General features: G+C 34.7%; 1 protein-coding gene across 3 annotated transcripts in view; it reads right to left on the bottom strand.

Moving 5' to 3' along the window:
* The window catches only part of LOC149542924 (alpha-(1,6)-fucosyltransferase), a 119596-nt gene that overhangs the window by 41139 nt on the left and 59154 nt on the right, over positions 1–19303 (bottom strand). For 2 of the 3 annotated variants that reach the window (XM_089797838.1, XM_089797839.1), the window contains exons 6-7: positions 4630–4758; positions 3929–4144 (exon numbers count right to left, since the gene is read on the bottom strand). The exons of the other annotated variant lie outside the window; for it this stretch is intronic. In XM_089797838.1, coding sequence (XP_089653964.1) covers positions 3929–4144; positions 4630–4758 — 345 coding nt within the window. The remainder of the gene's footprint in view (positions 1–3928; positions 4145–4629; positions 4759–19303) is intronic. 3 annotated transcript variants of the gene reach the window in all.

The raw sequence follows: 19303 nt of genomic DNA, 5'->3' as shown, positions 1-19303 counted from the left end.
AGTAAAGGGGAACAATTTAGACAACAAGAGATCACACACAAGGCCAGTAATGCTGTCTTCCCTTGGTGAAGTTACAAGATCAGTTCTGGCAGGATTGGCCTGATGGAGGGTTCAAGCCATAAATGTCTATCAAAGATTACATAGACCTAAGGATAAGGCATCCAACCTCCAAGGGTAACAGAGACTACAACAAAGATCCAAGACATAAGAGTGGCAATGAGGATGACAGACTACATGGTACCATGAGCCCTAAGGAGCATAAAGACATGATCACCAGTGCACTTCAGCCACATGAGGATATTTTAATTAAGTCGTCCTAAAATTAAATTATTGGAGACGTTACAGCAAATAACTATTGGAGTTTGACATCTCTTTGTTCGTTCGTTCGAGCTTTGCAATGTGGGGTTGGGTATAGGCTCAGCAATAGCCCATTTGATCATAGATCAATGGTTCATATATTTCTGGTCCAATGAATCACATGCAATCAGTCCATCTGGGCTCAAGATGTTATATCATTTTGAAGATCAATGGTTACTCAACCAAAGGAAGTTAACTTCCCTTTTGATCATTCAACGAGACATCTGATCTTTCTTGTTTTCTCCATCTAACCTCATCATTCAAGCAACATGTCATCACATTGTGGGACCAAACTTACACATAAGATTTCACCATGTGTCGAATGTAGCCCATCAATCTAGTTTTATCTGTTAAGAATAATTTGTAGAGGACATTGCTCAACCGCCTTCCTCATAGGAAAACAATAAAATAATTCGGAGGTTATGATCATTCATCTCTGTAACAGTTGCTTCTTTAAGGTGATTGTTGTCTGGATCCCACCAAACTGTGTTAAATGCTAAAGCTGAGAAATTATTAATTCATACTGGTGTAACTGTTTCATTAACTGTAATACTAATTACTGAAATTCTGTAACAGCACATTCTATATCAGCAACAGGTGTCATGTCCCTTCTCAGTGCTAAATAGAGGAGCATAATTTAATCTATCTCCACATCCGGATGGATTAAATATTATTTGGCAGGATGTTTACCAGTCACAACAGGAGTTTAAAGCGACCTCACTTCAGAACTTCATTAAAGTGAGAGGAAAAATTAAGTCATTTCAATAGTATAAGCTATGCACTTTATAAAATGTCTTAAAGGCACTACAGGACGAAAATGTGGTTTTATCCCACATTCCTCATGCCAACGTCTTTCCCTCACTTCGAGGTTATAAAAAGGAGAGCCTACATTGGGATTGGACACAAGAAGAATGATATTTAATGTTCTGATAAAACTTCTGGTTGCTTGAATGTGACTGGACTAAGAACTGAGAGGACGAAAACCCTCCAGTCTGGGAGAAACTAAAGAATTTGGACGATACCCCAATATTCCTTTCACCTAGAAGGGCCACAGATGGGCAGAGTATCGGCAAGGCAGTGGAAAAAAATGCAAAGAAGGTCAAGATTATAAGCCTGAATCAGTAATAGCAGATACCGACTGGGTTATAAGCAAAAATCTGGACGATATATATTACAGCACGACTCCATATCGAACGTCTTTTAGGCGTCTGTCAGTGCGGAAAGTTGGGTGTTGAAGTAATGCGTAACCTCTGATCATACAGCGCACTTTCGAGCTAGAGTCGTGTTCAAACTTCAACGGGGGAGCCAGTTAGCAAGGTCGCGGATTTACTGCCCTGAGGAAGGTATTGCGACGTTTCACATTCCAGCGTAGGGCTGGGGACACGGGTTACTGATGCACGGGATGTGAAATTCGTTCAGTTTTGTATAACAGCATTGTTCCAGTAGAACGTGCCGTGGATCCAAGATTCCTAGCCAAAGACTGCTGATACTCCTCGTACATGCATTCCTGGCGAGTGACTACTCAGCCGCAACCTTCAACCCAAATCGGGAAATTCGCCTGATAGCAGTATTTGGAATTAATTTCATGTCAGTTTATTACATTGTCTCAGCTTAAATCTGTACTGGAAATTGTTTCATGTTTTAATCTTACTATCTTAATGTGGGTAAACACATCCAGCTTCAAGTTACAGTTATCTTAGTGGTGATACAATTTCAGTGGGTTTGCTCTGTTATTAAACTTTGCTTAATACTGGTGAAGCCAACGATTTGTTTGACAAAATTAGTGCATCCGTCATTCAGCAACAATTTTTGAATTGATCAACTTCTGGAAACAGATTAATCTAGTTCTAAATTAGCTCAGATCATTACAACAGGTTAAAAATCGGATTTTTCTTCATTCCATACAATTCCAGATTAATAGAACAGAAACCTCTATTGTTCATTGTATACACTTTCAACTGTTTGAATGAGAAATGTGCCAAGTGTTTGACAAAATTCCCCTAATCAGCTCTGTCATTTCGAATTTGAGTTTATAATGTATTTGTGGTTTAAAGATTCTGTTATTGTTATTCCAAGTTAATACCATAAAAAGAAATTATTCTTTTAATAACTTGGATACATAGTGTTTGATGGAATGTCAATGAACTAAAATAAGAATTTGCAAGAAGTTTTAATGGCACAACAGATAAGGGTTCTTACAATAAGATTGATACATTTTAGGGAGATTGATAGAATGGGTAAATAAAGCTAATTAGCATAGAACTTAAAATGCTTCAAATCTACTTTCTAGGAGAGTACCTTAACAAAGTAGAGGACTGCTTCTCATTCTCAGCCAGTGAAAACTTATGTTGGATATGGAAAAAGTAGGTGTATCTAAAAGTTGTTTCTGAGTAGAGTTTTACTGATAATCTAGTAATTTAAAGGCTGATTCAACTTTTGGAGGCCAAAAACCAAAACAGATGAGTCTACAGTGTTTACCTTTGGGGAATGTACAACACCAACATACATGGCCAATTAAGGCCCAATAAAACAGCAATCTATGGAAACAAACATGCAACACATCTAGATGAAATTAGCTTTTCATGGACAACTCTTGACAACAAGATACTAACACAAGGGCCTACTCAAAAAGGGGGCAATTGTGGGACAACGATTTGCTTGAGTCACTCCAAGAGGAGGAAATTGGAAAATAACTTTCTGTTGGGTGCCTAACAGCCCAACATGTTTAGACGCATTGTGAATCCATGTTTCACATCAAACTAAATCCTATTGAACACGTTTAGGAAGAATCAAAAGATTGTGTTAATATAATGGCCACATCCCATTCCTAAAATCTATCCATAAAATTAACCCAAAGTAAATCTTGTATATATAGAAAGAGACAACTCTCAAATATTAGAAAATAGATCCAAGGAGTCTCTCGTTGGAGTCGTGGAAAACTAAATCATGGCCATGACCTATATTCTCATTAAGAAGAAGAGGAGACATGCATCCTCATAAGACATCCACAACTTCATTATTACTAGACAATGGAGATGATCACAGGCAGCTTACTCAAATACACCCAAAAACCAATTGTGCTTATCCAATTAACTAGATCAAGTTAAATTTTGATGGAACCTCCAAAAATGACCTTGTTATAACAAACATGGGAGGAATCCCAAGGTGCTCTTTTAAGACATTTTGTGGTTTTCTATACATCATACTTGTGAAGTCAAAAAAAAATAGCCAAATTGTTACTGCTAGAAGGTGGGGAGGTAGTGGGCAGTCCACGTTGCAAAGAAAATGAGAATTGAACACCTCATTACAAATGATTATATAGTAATCATCAACCAACTTCAATATCCCCAATTCAATTGGCAAATTCATCTTAGATATTAGAATTAACTGTGTAATACACTTTTTCATCCGCAAACATATTGTATCCAATATTATGGACTGTGTAAGTAAGTCTTGTAAAGAGAATCTCAAGACATCAAGTACCATCATCAAATCAAATCCATGAACAAGATTGTGGATGGCCTTGATGGTGAAGCGGGCTCTATTATTAAAAAGTTCAATTAAATATTACCTGCATCTCTGTTGACAGCCAAATATTTTTTACATCTGGAAAACGATTTTGGATTTGTTTGGCAAGATTCATGTAGCTTTGGAATCCAAATATCTTCATTTCTGCTGCTTTGTCCCCAAGTCTAACATGTATGCTCAAAAGAGGTCTTGGAGCCCAGGGCTTGTGATTAGCCCAGACATAACGCTCAACCTCTGATTCAGACTTTGTGATAGCCATCTGTATGACAAATATTGAACTTAACGATTTCAGTATCACATCCAGGCAAGCACCCTAGTTAACAGAATATAAATGAAATACTAATATGTCCCTTGAATGCTGACTCCAACTCTATATAAATCACCTATTCAGGACAGAAAAAAAAAAGGTACCTTCTAAAAAATATTGAGCTTTAGATAGGAATAAGCCCACCAAAGTAACACTAAGGATTGTGTAATAACACTGATCATTTCAATATACAAAAATCAAAGAAGACAAATAGCAATTTAGAAAATTGAAAGTAAAACTAGTTCCCCCATCCTTTTCTTTCCCAGTACTCTGGTTTTCTTCCCCCTCCAAGATGATTGCAAGACCAGTACACACACATGCACTGCACTTTAAACTGCAGGTGTGTGTAAATCTTACAACTCATAAAGCATATTTCATTGTGTGCTTTGGGAAAGAAAAAGTGCAAGATAATTCATGTGTCCTAAAGAGAAACAGACCTCTGGCCATTCAGGAGGCAGTGTCTGCAGAACCATTTTTGCAGCCTTTGTTCCAAATGCATGGTGGCGGGCAATATTCAGTAATTTGCAAGTGTGCTCAGTTTGAAATCTCATCAGATATCGTACAGCCTAGATAGAAACATAACAAATTTATTTAGTAACTATCATTATAAAGAATTTGTTAAGTCTACAACTCTACAACATATCGTACTGATGAATAGATGAAAAACTTGGGTCAAGAAAAATGAAGAGAAAAATCAATATGTATGGTTTGCATAAGGTGTTAAAGGAACTCAACTTAAGGCAATCTCAGGACATATTAGATATTATGATCAGTTATTTTAAGTTATTTGTTGCTTGAGAGTCCACAAAGATCACATATGATAGTTGAGATACATCATGGATCACAACAGATGGTATTGAAGATTAAGTGACCAACCAAGAATTTTTTGTAATATTAACCAGTAGTAAATACCCAATAGAATGTTGCAAAAGAGAAGATTCAACAGTGAGTTATGTAAGAAATTATTTTTTGTTAGGTGATATGCATAGTAATCAAGAGATTAAAACCATCTCTAATGGCAACCAAGAATCCAGTTAAATAACTGCTAACATTCAATTGGTATGTATCTCTAAATTGGTGTTGCTAAAGAAGCAAAAGTTAATCAAATGGTGTGAAGGAAAAGAAGCAAAAAGATAATTGAATGGAAAATTTGGCACAGATAATAAGGAAAATGGATGCAATAAGTATGAAGCAAAAAATGTATTTTCCTCTACAACTGCCCTCTCACCCAATTTCTAATTGTAATATTTTATAAACAAGTTGCATTATTGCAGTGCATCATATTATGTAATATAGTTTCCATCCAGCCTACACCAACCCATATGTCTGAGCCAGTGATGTTCTCGAGGGAAAGCTCAAGGACAAACCAAATGCGGCTAATGTAGCCATTGTTGATGTTTCACCAAATACTAATGGCGGCAAAGAATATGTCAAAGAGTTTCCTATATTAAGAAGTACACACTTCAAAGAAATAAAGAAATCTAGTGTAGATGAAGCTCAACATGAATATCTACCCAATCATTTGAGGCAAGACTTGCAATGTTGAAATTGTAGATGGTGTCTCGAGGATCGAAATAATGTCTCAATTGGTTCATGTTGCCTGCAAAAAAAGGTACTTGTAGTAGAAATAAAGTCACCCACTAGTCTTTGGCGCAAATGGTTAGGTCATATTTGTTTGGGCTATCTTCTTGCCTTGAGTAAACTAGATATGTTGCAAGGACTTCCTTCCTTGAAGACAAAAAAACTAGTTTTTTCCCTCTAATAGTCTTGTCAAGAAAAAATATTACAATCCTAATGCAGAGGGTCTAGGTTACTTAGAATCTTTTAGGTATAAACTAGGTGTGGTTTCCCTTGTGTATACCCTAGGGTATATACAAACTATCCAAAATGTTAAGTTTATAACAGTGATAACATACTGGTCTGAGAGTGCAGACCACACCATAGTCTTCTTCCTTCTAATACCATTTAAGGCATTATATATATCTTGCACCTCATGCAAGGATGAGCGGCGATTTTTGGGATATGTTAATGTTAACACTAACTTAACAAGTAATGTTAGTTTATGTTTATGTTTAATCATCTCCATTAGTCGCCGATTTCTAGGAGTGGAGTATGAGCTGACCTAGAGAGGGTCATGTCCCTTTGAGGGCATGCCCTTTGGTCATGGTAGTAAAGGTAGGTATTATTGTAGTTTGAGGACACACAATAACCACAAGTTTGCTCCCTCAAGCAATAATACCTGTTCGAATATATTGCAGATATAAATAACATTCAGATCGGAGTTAAAGGTGATAACTCCTTACTTCAAAATATTAAGATCATATTTAGCAATAAAAGGATATTATACAAGTCTGAGATTTTTTTAGTACAGAATTTGCAGAAACTTTACATGGTATCAAAGCTCTGGTAGTCGATACACAATCAGACCCGAGGACATATTTGATGGGAAAGAACACTTTAATGCCTGGAAATTCAGAATCATGATGATTCTTGAAGAAAATAATGTAAAACAATTTGTTGAATCAGCATCCAGACAACCTACAGTTGAACCTCATAAATCCTTCTGGATTAAAGGGAATAGGAAAGTCATTCAGGTCATATTAGATGGAGTGAAAACTGATATCGTACCCATGCTTACAGAACATCAAATAGCATTTGCTATGATGAATGCACTACTAAATGCATATGAGGTTAACAATGCAACTAGAGTTCTCGCACTAAAAAGGCAACTAAATCACATTCAAATAAAGAAGGGAGAATCGATGAATTCATATTTCCTAAGGGTTACCAGCCTAAGAGATGAACTTTCAAGTATAGGAACCACCATTAGTGATACGGAACTAACATTGATGGCTATAGATGGATTACCAGATTCATGGAAAACTTTCACACAAGGAGTAAGTGCCAGATATAAACTTCCTAACTTCAACAAACTTAAGGGAGATTGTCTTCAAGAAGAATCCAGAAAACTAAAGAAAGGAGGGAAATTGAAAACAGAAGATGAAGAACTTCATGTTCTTAATACAAACTCCTATAAGGGCAAGAAGAAGCATTTCAAGAAGAAAAGGGGAAATCAAAAGAATGACAAATCTAAGAAAGATCTATCCAAAATAAAGTGCTTCAAAAGTGAAAATTTTTGACACTACAGATCTAATTGTCCTGAGAATCCTAAAAAACAAGTGAACTGTACAAATGTCACTGGGGAAGAAGATAACTATGATCCTGAGAATCGTGTATTGTATTCATCGCTATCAAATGAAGTCTCAAATAAAGCAAAATGAAGTCTCAAATAAAGCATGGGTGATTGATAGTGGATCATCTAGACATATTACAGGATACAAAGAAGCACTAGACTCTATATTAAAAAAGGTTAATGGCGAAGTCACCATCGGTGATAATTCAGCACATTTCGTTAAAGGAATTGGAAATTGCACCTTGAAACTAAAATCAGGAAATTCTCTTCTTCTCAAAGGAGTACTCTTTGTATGAGGAATAAAAAGAAATCTAATCTTAGTTACAGCACTTGAAGATGATGGATATAATGTTGCATTCATGGACGGTAAAGTAATAACCTGGGCAAAGAACTCCTCAATTAAGAAAGCGAAGTTGATTGGTCAGAGAAAAAGGTATTTATGTGAATTAAATTTAGAAGCTAGTCAAACTCTTCAAGCTTTAATTCATGAAGCTGCAGAAATAAATGAAATATGGCACAAAAGGTTAGGACATCTAAATTTCAAAACTCTATCAACTATGGAGAAGATGCTTATTGGTTTACCTAAACTAAATAAAGACCACTCAAGCATATGCAAAGGGTGCGCTCTGGGTAACAACACCAAAAGTCCATTTCATGATAGCACTAGAAAAACCAACAATGTTTTGGAATTTTAATTCATTCAGATTTATGTGGACCTATGTCTATTCCTTCTCTTGGAGGATTCTGATACTATATTTTGTTCATAGATGAGTTCTCTAGGAAAACATGGATTTACTTCTTAAAGTGTAAAAAATCAAAAGAAATCCTAAAGAGATTTAAAGAATTCAAAACATTAACTGAAAACTTATTAGGACATAAAATTAAAACTCTTAGAACTGATAATGGAGGAGAATACACCTCAGATTTGTTTAAAAGGTTTTGTAAAGAAACAGGAATTAAGAGGGAGTACATTGTTTCTTATAATCCAGAACAAAACAGGGTAGCAGAAAGAAAGAATAGAATAATTATAGAAGTTGCTAGAGCTATGATATTTGATCAAAATCTAGAATATTATCTTTGGGGAGAAGCCTCTTGTACTACTGTCTATATTCAAAACAGAAGCCCTCACTCCTACCTTAGAGATAAAACTCCTGAAGAAGTCTTTACTAAGGTTAAACCCAATATAAGTCATCTTAGGATTTTTGGGTGCCCTATATATAGTCATGTTCCAAAAGAAAAGAGAACTAAGTTAGAACCCTCCAAGAGGAAAGGAATTTTCGTAGGGTATAGTGAAACATCTAAAGCATATAGGATTTTCATACTTGGATAGAAAAGTATTACACTTAGTAGGGATGTAATTTTTGAAGAAGATCTAGAATTCAAAAGAGCCCTAAGTTCTAAAGAACCCTCTCCTTTACCTAGTTCTGAAAGAAATATTGAGTCTGAGTCTCAGAAGGAGAACATAGAAGAAATTGAAGATGAAATTCAAAATCTTAATCTTGGAGAAACTCAAAACTCTAAGAAAAGGCCACTTTGGGCTACTAAAATAGTCGAGGAAGCACAAGACTTTGTTGCACCTTCTAGAACAGTCAGAGAAAGCAAAAGACCCAAAAGATTTTCTAGTTATACAGCAAAGATGAATGATTTGTCCAAAACATAACCAACCAATCTTTCAGATGCTATTGAACATACAGCTTGGAAAGAAGCTATGACAAAAGAATACCAATCTATTATGAAGAATGATGTTCGGGAAATTGTTCCAAGACCTAAAGGAAAATATGTTGTTTCTTCCAAGTGGATATTTTAAATTAAGCATGTTGTTGACTGTAACATTGAGAAATATAAAGCCAAATTTGTAGCCAAAGGATTCTCTCAGAAAGAAGGGGTTGATTATGAAGAAACTTTTGCTCCTGTTGCAAGATATACCTTTGTAAGAGCAGTCCTAGCCATTGCAGCATCGAAGGGATAGAAAATACATAAGATGGATGTAAAAACAGCATTCCTAAATAAAAAGATTACAAAAGAAGTATATTTGGAGCAACCTGAAGGATTTGAATCTTACGATCCTAACATTTTTGTTTGTAGGCTCAAGAAAGCTCTCTATGGGCTTTAGCAGGCTCCAAGGGCTTGGTATGAAAAAATTGATGAGTATCTCACCGGCTTAGGATTCTCCAAAAATGAAGCCGATCCAAATTTATATTATAATAGAGATAAAGATGATATAGCAATTATGATACCGTATGTTGATGATTTACTAATAATAGGTAATGATCATCTCATAGATCAATGCAAGAAAGATCTAATTAGAGAATTCGAGATGAAAGACTTGGGACTCCTTGTAACATAAGAATTTTTACTAACTAATTTCAGTCTTGATCTAACTGATTTCCAACCCTTATTCACATCACTAAGATTTCTCAACGGCTATATAAACTGAAATGAAGCTATATTACAATGCTGAAATATCAAGATTACAAATTTAAAACATTTACAACTAATTCAGCTGAAAGTAATTATTTAACTACCTCTAGCTTTTAATTGAAAATAAATGGCAGATGTTCTTGAAAAGAAATTCAAAATGAAAAGATCTTTTAACTATCTCAACGTGGTAACAATCTTTAAAGTAAATGACTTTCAAACTTGAATAGAAATACTAACTTACAGGTTTTAAAGAACATACAGATTAATTTGTGATGCTTCCTTAAATAGTTGTCCAAGCTCTGGCTTTGGTGAGAGAAGAAGCAATGGCATAGGCTTAACCTCCCAACCCCGGACCATTACTTATCCCCACAAGTTCTAATTTAATAGAACGGCCCTCCTTACCCCGAGATCGGGCTTGGGATGTTCATTGATCCAATGATCAGAGTATCGAGGTGGATTGAGGTCCCAACAGTTATTCGAAAAAATAACTGAGGCATCTAGAGACCAACAAGATCAATTGTTTCCAGCAAGTCTACCTAATTCCACCCTGGCTAAGGATTTCAAAATGTGGGTTTAAAACCCGATCTCCACCACTCAGCTTGACAACTTATTTCAGAAGTGGAACTTGCATGAGCAATGTGTTTATTAATTTATTATTTATTGTTTTTCTGATATCATTCCTTTATCTTTTTACATGTTCATCTACACCTGCTCACCATAATCAGGCCAACAAGTCGGTGATTCCTTGGTGCCTTCAATTTGCTTATTGATATGCTTCGCACCTTCTTCACCATATTCTGGCTTTTAGCCTGGTAAATTCCTTGGTGCTATGGTTAATTATCTCATCTCAGTTATCAAATTTTATATCAAATAGCATAATAAATGTTATCAGAGAAGATAGACTTTTAAGATGAAATCAGAAAATTGCATATTATGACAATAACAAACTTCAATAAAATCATTGCTATGGCAATCGACTAATTTCTAGCAAGTTATGATGATCTTGATAAATGTTATAGACGGCTTCATTCCTATCACTGTAAAAAATAAGGCAGACTGAAAATAAAAATCGTTTGGCTCTATCTCAGATCGATGTCTCAAAAAGAAACTAACTAATTGTCATGAATGATGAGAATTCATACACGTCTACTACAAGGACGATTGCATATTAAAAAGCAAACATGGAAAGAGTGAAAAGCTTTTCTATGAAATGCATTAGACGTTCTTGTGTGACTCTACCCTGTGAATATGTAGCTTGGGTATTGAACGAGTTCTCCAACCCGCGGCAAGACACTCAGCCATATGCACAGTATTACTTGTTGTTGCCTCTTCAATTTATTTTGCACGCTAGCTGAGAGGTTTGAATGTAAAAAATGGCTAGAGAAAGCTGAGAGCAAAGATGGACGCCAAGCTAGAAAGGAATGTCGAGTTACGTTTGACGGTTTCATTATAAAGATACGAGCCAGACCTTTTGACTTCCATTGGTTACAAGATCATATTCGAATTCTTTATCAAATCGGCTAAAAAGAAGAAAAATAGAAAGGAGGGAAAATTTGAAAAGAAAAGAAGATGATGAGTTTTTAAATAATTAATATCATTTATATTTGTTTTATCTTCTTGATTAAGTTTATAGGTACGTAATGGTAAGGTGGCATCATTGGATTAATGTTTTTAATGTAATGGTGCCACTTTATTATTATTTACCTATGACCATAGTCGAGAGAATAAAATAATATTTAAATGGTATTATTATTTAATAATTTCTTAAAGGTAAGGTCTTATGTTTATTTTCTATTGTTTTTACTTATAGCTCATGCAGTTCCACCATGAAATTATGTCGCCAAGTCCTAATAACCTTGCCAGGTTGGTTTTAGGTCAAACCTGTCGCTTCTGATGACTGAACCTTATGACCATCCCCTTCCGATGACCTCGTTTCGCAATGCTTCCCCCCTCTCTCTCCAGTCTTCATCCTGTAATCATTCATAACAACATTCTCGCCAAGACATCAATTCAAGATTTATAAATTGTTAAAATAGTGACTGTTAGGAATTTCATCAATATCATAATAACTAACTTGTTCATCATATATATACAACGGCTACAACTAATTGACTCTATTTCACATGATCATGAATAAATTAATACAACGGCTAGAATTAATTAACTCAATTTCATATGATGATTAGATCAATACAACGGCTATATTTAACTAACTCAATTTCACATGAACATAAAGAGATAATTAACGGCTATAACTAACATGTTATAACAACGGCTATAATGAACTAACTCAAATTCACATGAACATGTAGAAGTAATTTTGGTTCAACGGCTATAATCAATTAAAATTTTAGGGCAAAGATTGGGATGTAACACTCCTTCATTACTTCCTAGGACTAAAAGTACGCCAGAATTCTGACAGCATTATACTTAATCAAGGGAAATATACATCAGATATTTTAAAGAGATTTGGAATGTGGAATTGCAAGTCTATGTCTTCTCCAATGGAGACTAATCTACATGAACTTAAAGAAGCAGCAGCAGAATCACCTTCCATAGATTCTACTCTCTACAGAGAGATGATCAGATCCCTTATGTATTTGGTAAATACAAGACCTGATATTTTCTATATTGTTAATGCCTTAAATCAATTTATGTGTGAGCCAAAGGAGATTCACCTAGTTGTAGTTAAACACATTATGAAAATCTTACAAGGCACTCTTAATTTTGGGCTCAAATATGAGAAAATTGATTTAGATTTGCATGGATTCACCAACTCGAATTGGGGTGGAAGTGTTAAAGACAAAAAAAGTACTATAGGATGTTTCAGCTTAGGATCAGCAATGATATCTTGGATATGCAAAAAGCAATCTTCGGTAGCACAAAGCTCCACAGAAGTCGAATACATTGCAGCAGCGATGGCCTCTCAAGAAGCAGTTTGGCTTAGAAAATTACTTGTGGGATTATTTGGGCAAGTCATGAATTCTATGATTATTCATTGTGATAATCAGAGTTCTATCAAGCTTTCGGTAAATCTAATTTTTCAAGAAAGGTCCAAGCATATCGAAATTCCTTACCATTAAGTAAGAGATATGATAGACAGGAGTACTGTAAAATTAGAATACATTTGCACTGCAGATCAAACAGCAGACATTTTGACCAAACCTGTCTCTAGAGTGAAGATAGAACACTTCAAGAGAAAACTTGGTATGGTTAAATTGTAATTCATTTGTATTCTTTAAATTATTAATAAAAAAAATTTTGTCAGGCTATTGATTGTTATAGGTTCCACCATCTGTATTCATTATTTAAGAGGTGATGATCTCTGAGGTAATGAATACTTGTATAAAAGACATTATGAGAGATGATGATCCCTCAGATAATGTATTGAACAGTATAAGAACTATTATTAGATCTAGGTGAGTTCAAGATCATTTGTGACATAAGCATTTCTATGTCTATTAATCACAACTTAGATAAAGGAAGAATTTATTTTTTAGACTTTATCCTGTTTTCTGGTATATCTTAACTCAAGATCAAGTTGTGATGTAGGATTAACAGTTCCTATGAGTCACAACCTAGATAAATGAAGAATTTAATCATTCTCCGGATTTTATCCTATGTGTATTGCATTATATGTAATATTGATATCACTAGTATAAGTGATGAGTCATATCACAAGATGGTTATATCACTCAGTATCATGTGTTTCATGATGCTATTTTCTCAAGAAGATTCAAATAGATATAGGGTATCAATCTATGCTTATTCATCATAATTGATGATGCTAGATATGTTATCTCTCAGTATGATTATCAAGTTAAGAGGAAGTGTTAAGTTTATAACAGTGATAACATACTCGTCTAAGAGTGCAAACTGCACCATAGTCTTCTTCCTTCTAATACCATTTTAAGGCATTATATATATCTTACACCTCATGAAAGGATGGGCGGCGATTTTTGGGATATGTTAATGTTAACACTAACTTAACAAGTTATGTTAGTTTATGTTTATGTTTAATCATCTCCATTAGTCACCAATTTCTGGGAGAGGAGTATGAGCCGACCTAGAGAGGGTCATGTCCCTTTGAGGGACATGCCCTTTGATCATGGTATTAAAGGTAGGTATTATTGTAGTTTGAGGACACACAATAATCACAAGTTTTCTCCCTCAAGCAATAATACATGTTCGAATATATTGCAAATATAAATAACATTGAGATCAGAGTTAAAGGTGATAACTCCTTACTTCAAAAATATTAAGATCATATTCAGCAATAAAAGGATATTATACAAGTTTGAGTTTTTCTTTAGTACAGAATTAGCAAAAACTTTACACAAAACACCAACTTGCACAATTAGCCTACTAGAAGACCTGGTAGCAATTAGCCCTCCACCTCAATTTTCAACCCCCAACTCCTAAACTGTCTTAACAAGGGCCCAAACAAAATGCATTTAGGGTTACCTTTTTGGCCCCTCTATACAATATTCCAAAATTGGAACTCGGTTCTATCTTTGACCTAGTCAAGCAAAAAGTACCCAAATTAGGCTTAGGGGCTAGTCTATTGGAACTCTTCACCAGTCAATGTATCTTGATAAATGGATCATGAATCCACGTTTGTCCATGCTCAAGGAAACTAGAACAACTTTCATTTCGCACCCACACCCCCATTTGTTATCTCTACAACTCCAATTCTTCCTCTTCCTAGCTTGTCACATCCAAATGCCAAGCCCAGGGCATCACACCAAAAATCAAGGTTTGTGTGGACTGGTCCAAAACCAACTATATCTTGTAATATACACAAAGACCTAACATTCCCCAAAGAATTGGCCAAATCCATTAGAATCCAAAAACATAGGTTTTGTAGAGTTCAATGACCTATCTTCACTAAATTGGATGGATCTATCTTGAATGTGCACTAAATGAAACCAAATTGCCTACAATGGAAAGCTTATTCAAAATACTACACAACCATGACAATGGATTTGGTTGGCCAATTAGGGAATGTCTGTACAAAGTCAGAAATCATAGAAAATGCAATGAAAACTTGTCTAAAATCCTCCTTCTGATTCATTGAAACTCTATGTTACATCATATGTTGACCATATAGGCCTTATACCTACTTATTACACATACCCAATAGGTTCCAACCAAATGTCAAATTAGTTGGGTGTCAGAGTACCTAATGACAATAATTTGTCAATGTTGTCAACTTGGCAACATTGCAACTTTTACATCAAATGTGATTCTCCCATTACAACGAGGCTAATGACATGACAAATAGGTCACAAAATGACCCAAATGACCATAAAACAACATCAGACTCCTTCCTACCAACATATGTTGGTCGTTGGCCAAGTTTGACCACCAAGACCCAAATGCATTACAACCAACTTATTGGCTCCAATGAATGGCTTTATTGCATTACATCAATATTTCAAATGGTTCATATGAAACCTTATTACATCATAGGACATCACACAATGCTCGATTTGCCTTCAAGAATCCATCAAAGCCTTGGGTGCCCTACACAAGATCTCCACTATAAAAACATGAGCCTATAGTCCCCTAGAAATGATGCACACTAATCTATACAAACCCATGAAACTTAGCCATGGTCATGCCCAATATTTCAGATTTTGTTGATTGTTATACCTAAATAATAAAGGTATATTGCTTGATAAGCAAAGATCAAGCCTTTAAGAAACTGAAGTAAAATGTCACATTGTTGCCCGCTCAAGGCCATCCACTCAAATCAAGTGAGGGAACTTGCCAGTGAGGGTTTTTCAAACTACCTTCAGCATGGAATCTAGAGAGAGTTGACCAGAGCACATTCCACAAAATGGTGTTGGAAAGAGGTATAATTTTCATATTATGGAAATTATGCGACAAACTTAAAGGATGCGAATTCACTTCAGGCATTCTAGAATGAAGCAATCCTTACAATTATGTATTTATTGAAACAAACACCCATCAAGTGCCAAAATATATCACTCCTAAAGAAGTATGGGCTAGGATGAAACCATCCATTTTGAATCTAAAAGTATTTTAGTGTATAGATTTCAAGCGCATTCCTAAGTTTCAAAGGAAATCTTGATTTCAAAATCCAATATAAAGAAGATGGCAGCATTGTGTAATGTCTCCTTTTCGCCACATTAGAAATTAACTAGAAAATTTTAAAAATTAAGTTGTTGAAATATAATGAGGATTTAATTATTTAATATAGCAATTATAGTGACTATTTTTATCAACCAGAATTATAAAATAATGTCAACAATCTAGTTATCATTAAGAGCTCTTAGTAAGTGTATGATGCAACAAAGAAAAGACTATGTTTGTTGTCAACAATTGTTTGATGTGACAAATTCCAAATCTTACATTATTCTCTTGGACAAAGTGAGGCAGAAGAAAATCAACCTTTTTTTTTTTTGCATCTCAAATAAAACATGCCAATACATCACTCAAGAATTCGAGATAGAAGATTGCAAGCCCATATTGACACAAATGGATACAACTGCAATTCTCTAGACACGATGCATCACCTCAAGAGAAAGACACTTATTCCAATTAATCGGATGTCTCATTTACTTGGTTTACACTAAGCCAAATATTAATTGTGTTATCAATTATCTTCAAAATGTATAGAAGAATTTTAAACTTTCACACTAGAAAATAACAAAGCAAGTTTTGAGATAAATCTATGATATGGTACAGTATGTCCTAGAATATAAATAAAATGATTTTTCCTCTAGCAAGGATGTAATGGAAGCAGACTGTGCAAATTCCTTGGATGATAATATAGCTATCAAGCTTTGTTTTCTTTCTAGAATCTATAATGATATCATGGGAGAGTAAAAAGAAAATCATCATTGTCCACTCTTCTATAGGAGTAGAATATTGCATCATAGATGAAATTGTCTGTGAAGGGATTATATTGCTAATGCATGCAAAGGTAGATCAATTGTGGGAGGATATAGTTGCTGAAATCTAGGGGAGAAATGAACCATCCCAGGTTGTGTGGGCTCTATTATTATAAGGGGCAAATACTAGGGACATGATAGCTTCACATAAATAAATGTACCCTAACACACAACCTACAGTTTTATTTCAAGACAACAAAGGAATGTTGAAGCCTATTCATAATCTAAGTTTTCATTAAAGCACAAAATGTGTTGAAGTTTAATGCCGCTTTATCCATGTACAAGCACACCAATCAAATATTCAGCTCCAATATTGTTCAGCTCAAGAGTAGCATGCAAACATTTTCACAAACCTTTTGCTACCATCGAATCTGAAACTTTACGTGGCTGGTTTTTGTTGTACTCTTGAGAAAATGATGTAATAAGAAGAATATTGTCTGAATAAATATAGCATATTAAAGAAGTGTAATAACTAGAAACAATACACGCATTCTTAGTTTTCTTAATATCTAAGTTACCATATTCGTTAGAATAAGCCAAAGTCAAAATTTGATTCACTTGGAATTCAAATTCAGTTCATATTAGGTTAAAAGTCACTTCCGTTTTGAAAAATTCGCTACACATTCATTTTTTCAAACCCTGGCTGAGTTTGGAAGGAATTCAGCAGCTTTTCAAACCGACACACAAGCCTGGACAGAATTACACCAACTTCAGAGCAAATTTGGGGGAGAAAACAAAATTTTGTTGACTTTTTATAAAGTGCTTTGGTATATTCGACTTCTCAAGACCTAAAACAACGGATGAGATTGTGAAATAGTATGTTTGTTATGAAATGTATGGACGGAAGCAGAACTTTTATGAGGCAGCAGCAGTTTTAACATTTGGGAACTAGAAGACAGTTTTTAACTTTTATGTAGGTAGCGATTTGTATATGCACGAGACAGTAGTATCTGTCCTTTCCCTTTGACTGCATTCAAAGTTGCAGGTTAGGCAGCGATTATCATTGGGCCAATGGAGATTCATTTTCTGGGCCTGCAAATCTGAGGTTGTCATTATGTTAAAGCCTTTCTTCTGAAAATAACAGAGATTAAAAAAGAGGTAGGGTTTTGTGATTGTCTATATTCATTGTTGATTGTTTTTAAAAGTTTTTTGTATTTTAAATTTTTTATTGGAAAATAAAATGGGTTTTCTAAGTCTAGTTTAAAACTGTCCACATAAATGGTGGTACTTTTCTCATCTGTAACTCCCAATATCATTTAATTTTGTAATAAATTCATAAATACCACCATTTATGAGCATCACTTGATTCACGAGAATCATCCATAGAAACAAACTAAACTTTCCCATATTCATTTGCATCTGTTGACTAAGAAAGTATTTTTTGACATTGTTAATGTGATGTCTTTACAAAATGAAATGAATTTTTTTCATTTTTGTTTTATTTGTTGTGTTGTTTGAAGAATCAAACATGCTTGCAAATGGTTCTTGTCGTGCCTTTCCCATTCGATTTATGTAAGTAGTCGTCCTGATGGACACAGCCTTGATGATCTTGCTCCGTAACTAATCATGATTGGGACCCGTGAGTGGTCTACACCCCTGAGGTGATTTGATGTGTATTGTATCAACAGGATTGATTATGCATATGCCTAATTCATGTGTTTATGAAGTGCTAAATGGTTTCACTGAGGTCTGTGCCAATGGTTTCATAGATTTATATGGCATCATGATGTTGCTCCGTGATTACCCTGAGATGTGTGTAATGATTCCACTGTGTATTATTGTCCTACTGCACTTGACTAAGTTCCTGCAGCAATGTTTACTCATGTGTTGGACCATGTTGACTTATATGTTTATTGTGTATTTTGTGTTGTTGAGTAATTGCTATTAATTCCATTATTAAATGCTTAAATTAATTAGAAAATGATTTATTCGTGTTGGATTCATTGATTTATTGTGCTACAAATAATTACCTTGTCTCTTCAATAAATTTACGTAAAAGGGCTATTTAAATGATTATTTAAATGAGATTAATTAGATGCTTTAATTACGTAATTTAAGTACTTGTTGCTTCAGCTATGATATATTGTGCATCTACACTTGATTGTATTTGTTTAGTGTGCAGGGCCTATATCCCCGATAGTGGCATATGGAGTTAGCGATCAGACCTTTCATATTGAGCCAATATCGTCCATGTATGGACGATGTATCTTTTATTATTACTTTAACCCACTAGTAATTGGTAAATCCAAATTCACAATGCATTATGTGATTAGACCCGTGAGCGTGTCTATGCATTTAGGATTCTACAGTTGTCATGGAAAAGATTAAATTATATGACATTTAATGGGTTAGAGGAATTTTATTATTTGATTTAATCTTTATTTTATTGCTGGCTAATTTGTCGTAGTTGAATTCCAATTTAATTGGAATTGCCTAATTTAATTTGGGAAAGGGGCCAATTGGTTATTAAGTTATTTTAATAACCTAATTCATAATTCACTTTGGAAAAGTGCTTATTTTGGCACATGAGAACCTTATTTCTCACTTCTCTTTTGGTAATTCATGTTTGGAGAGAAA

Source organism: Cupressus sempervirens, chromosome 8, assembly GCF_028749045.1.
Source record: "Cupressus sempervirens isolate cs-2001-9-10 chromosome 8, ASM2874904v1, whole genome shotgun sequence".
Classification (NCBI taxonomy): Eukaryota; Viridiplantae; Streptophyta; class Pinopsida; order Cupressales; family Cupressaceae; genus Cupressus; species Cupressus sempervirens.
Note: the sequence above shows the minus strand (reverse complement) of the source record. Positions and strands in the feature narration are given on the sequence as shown.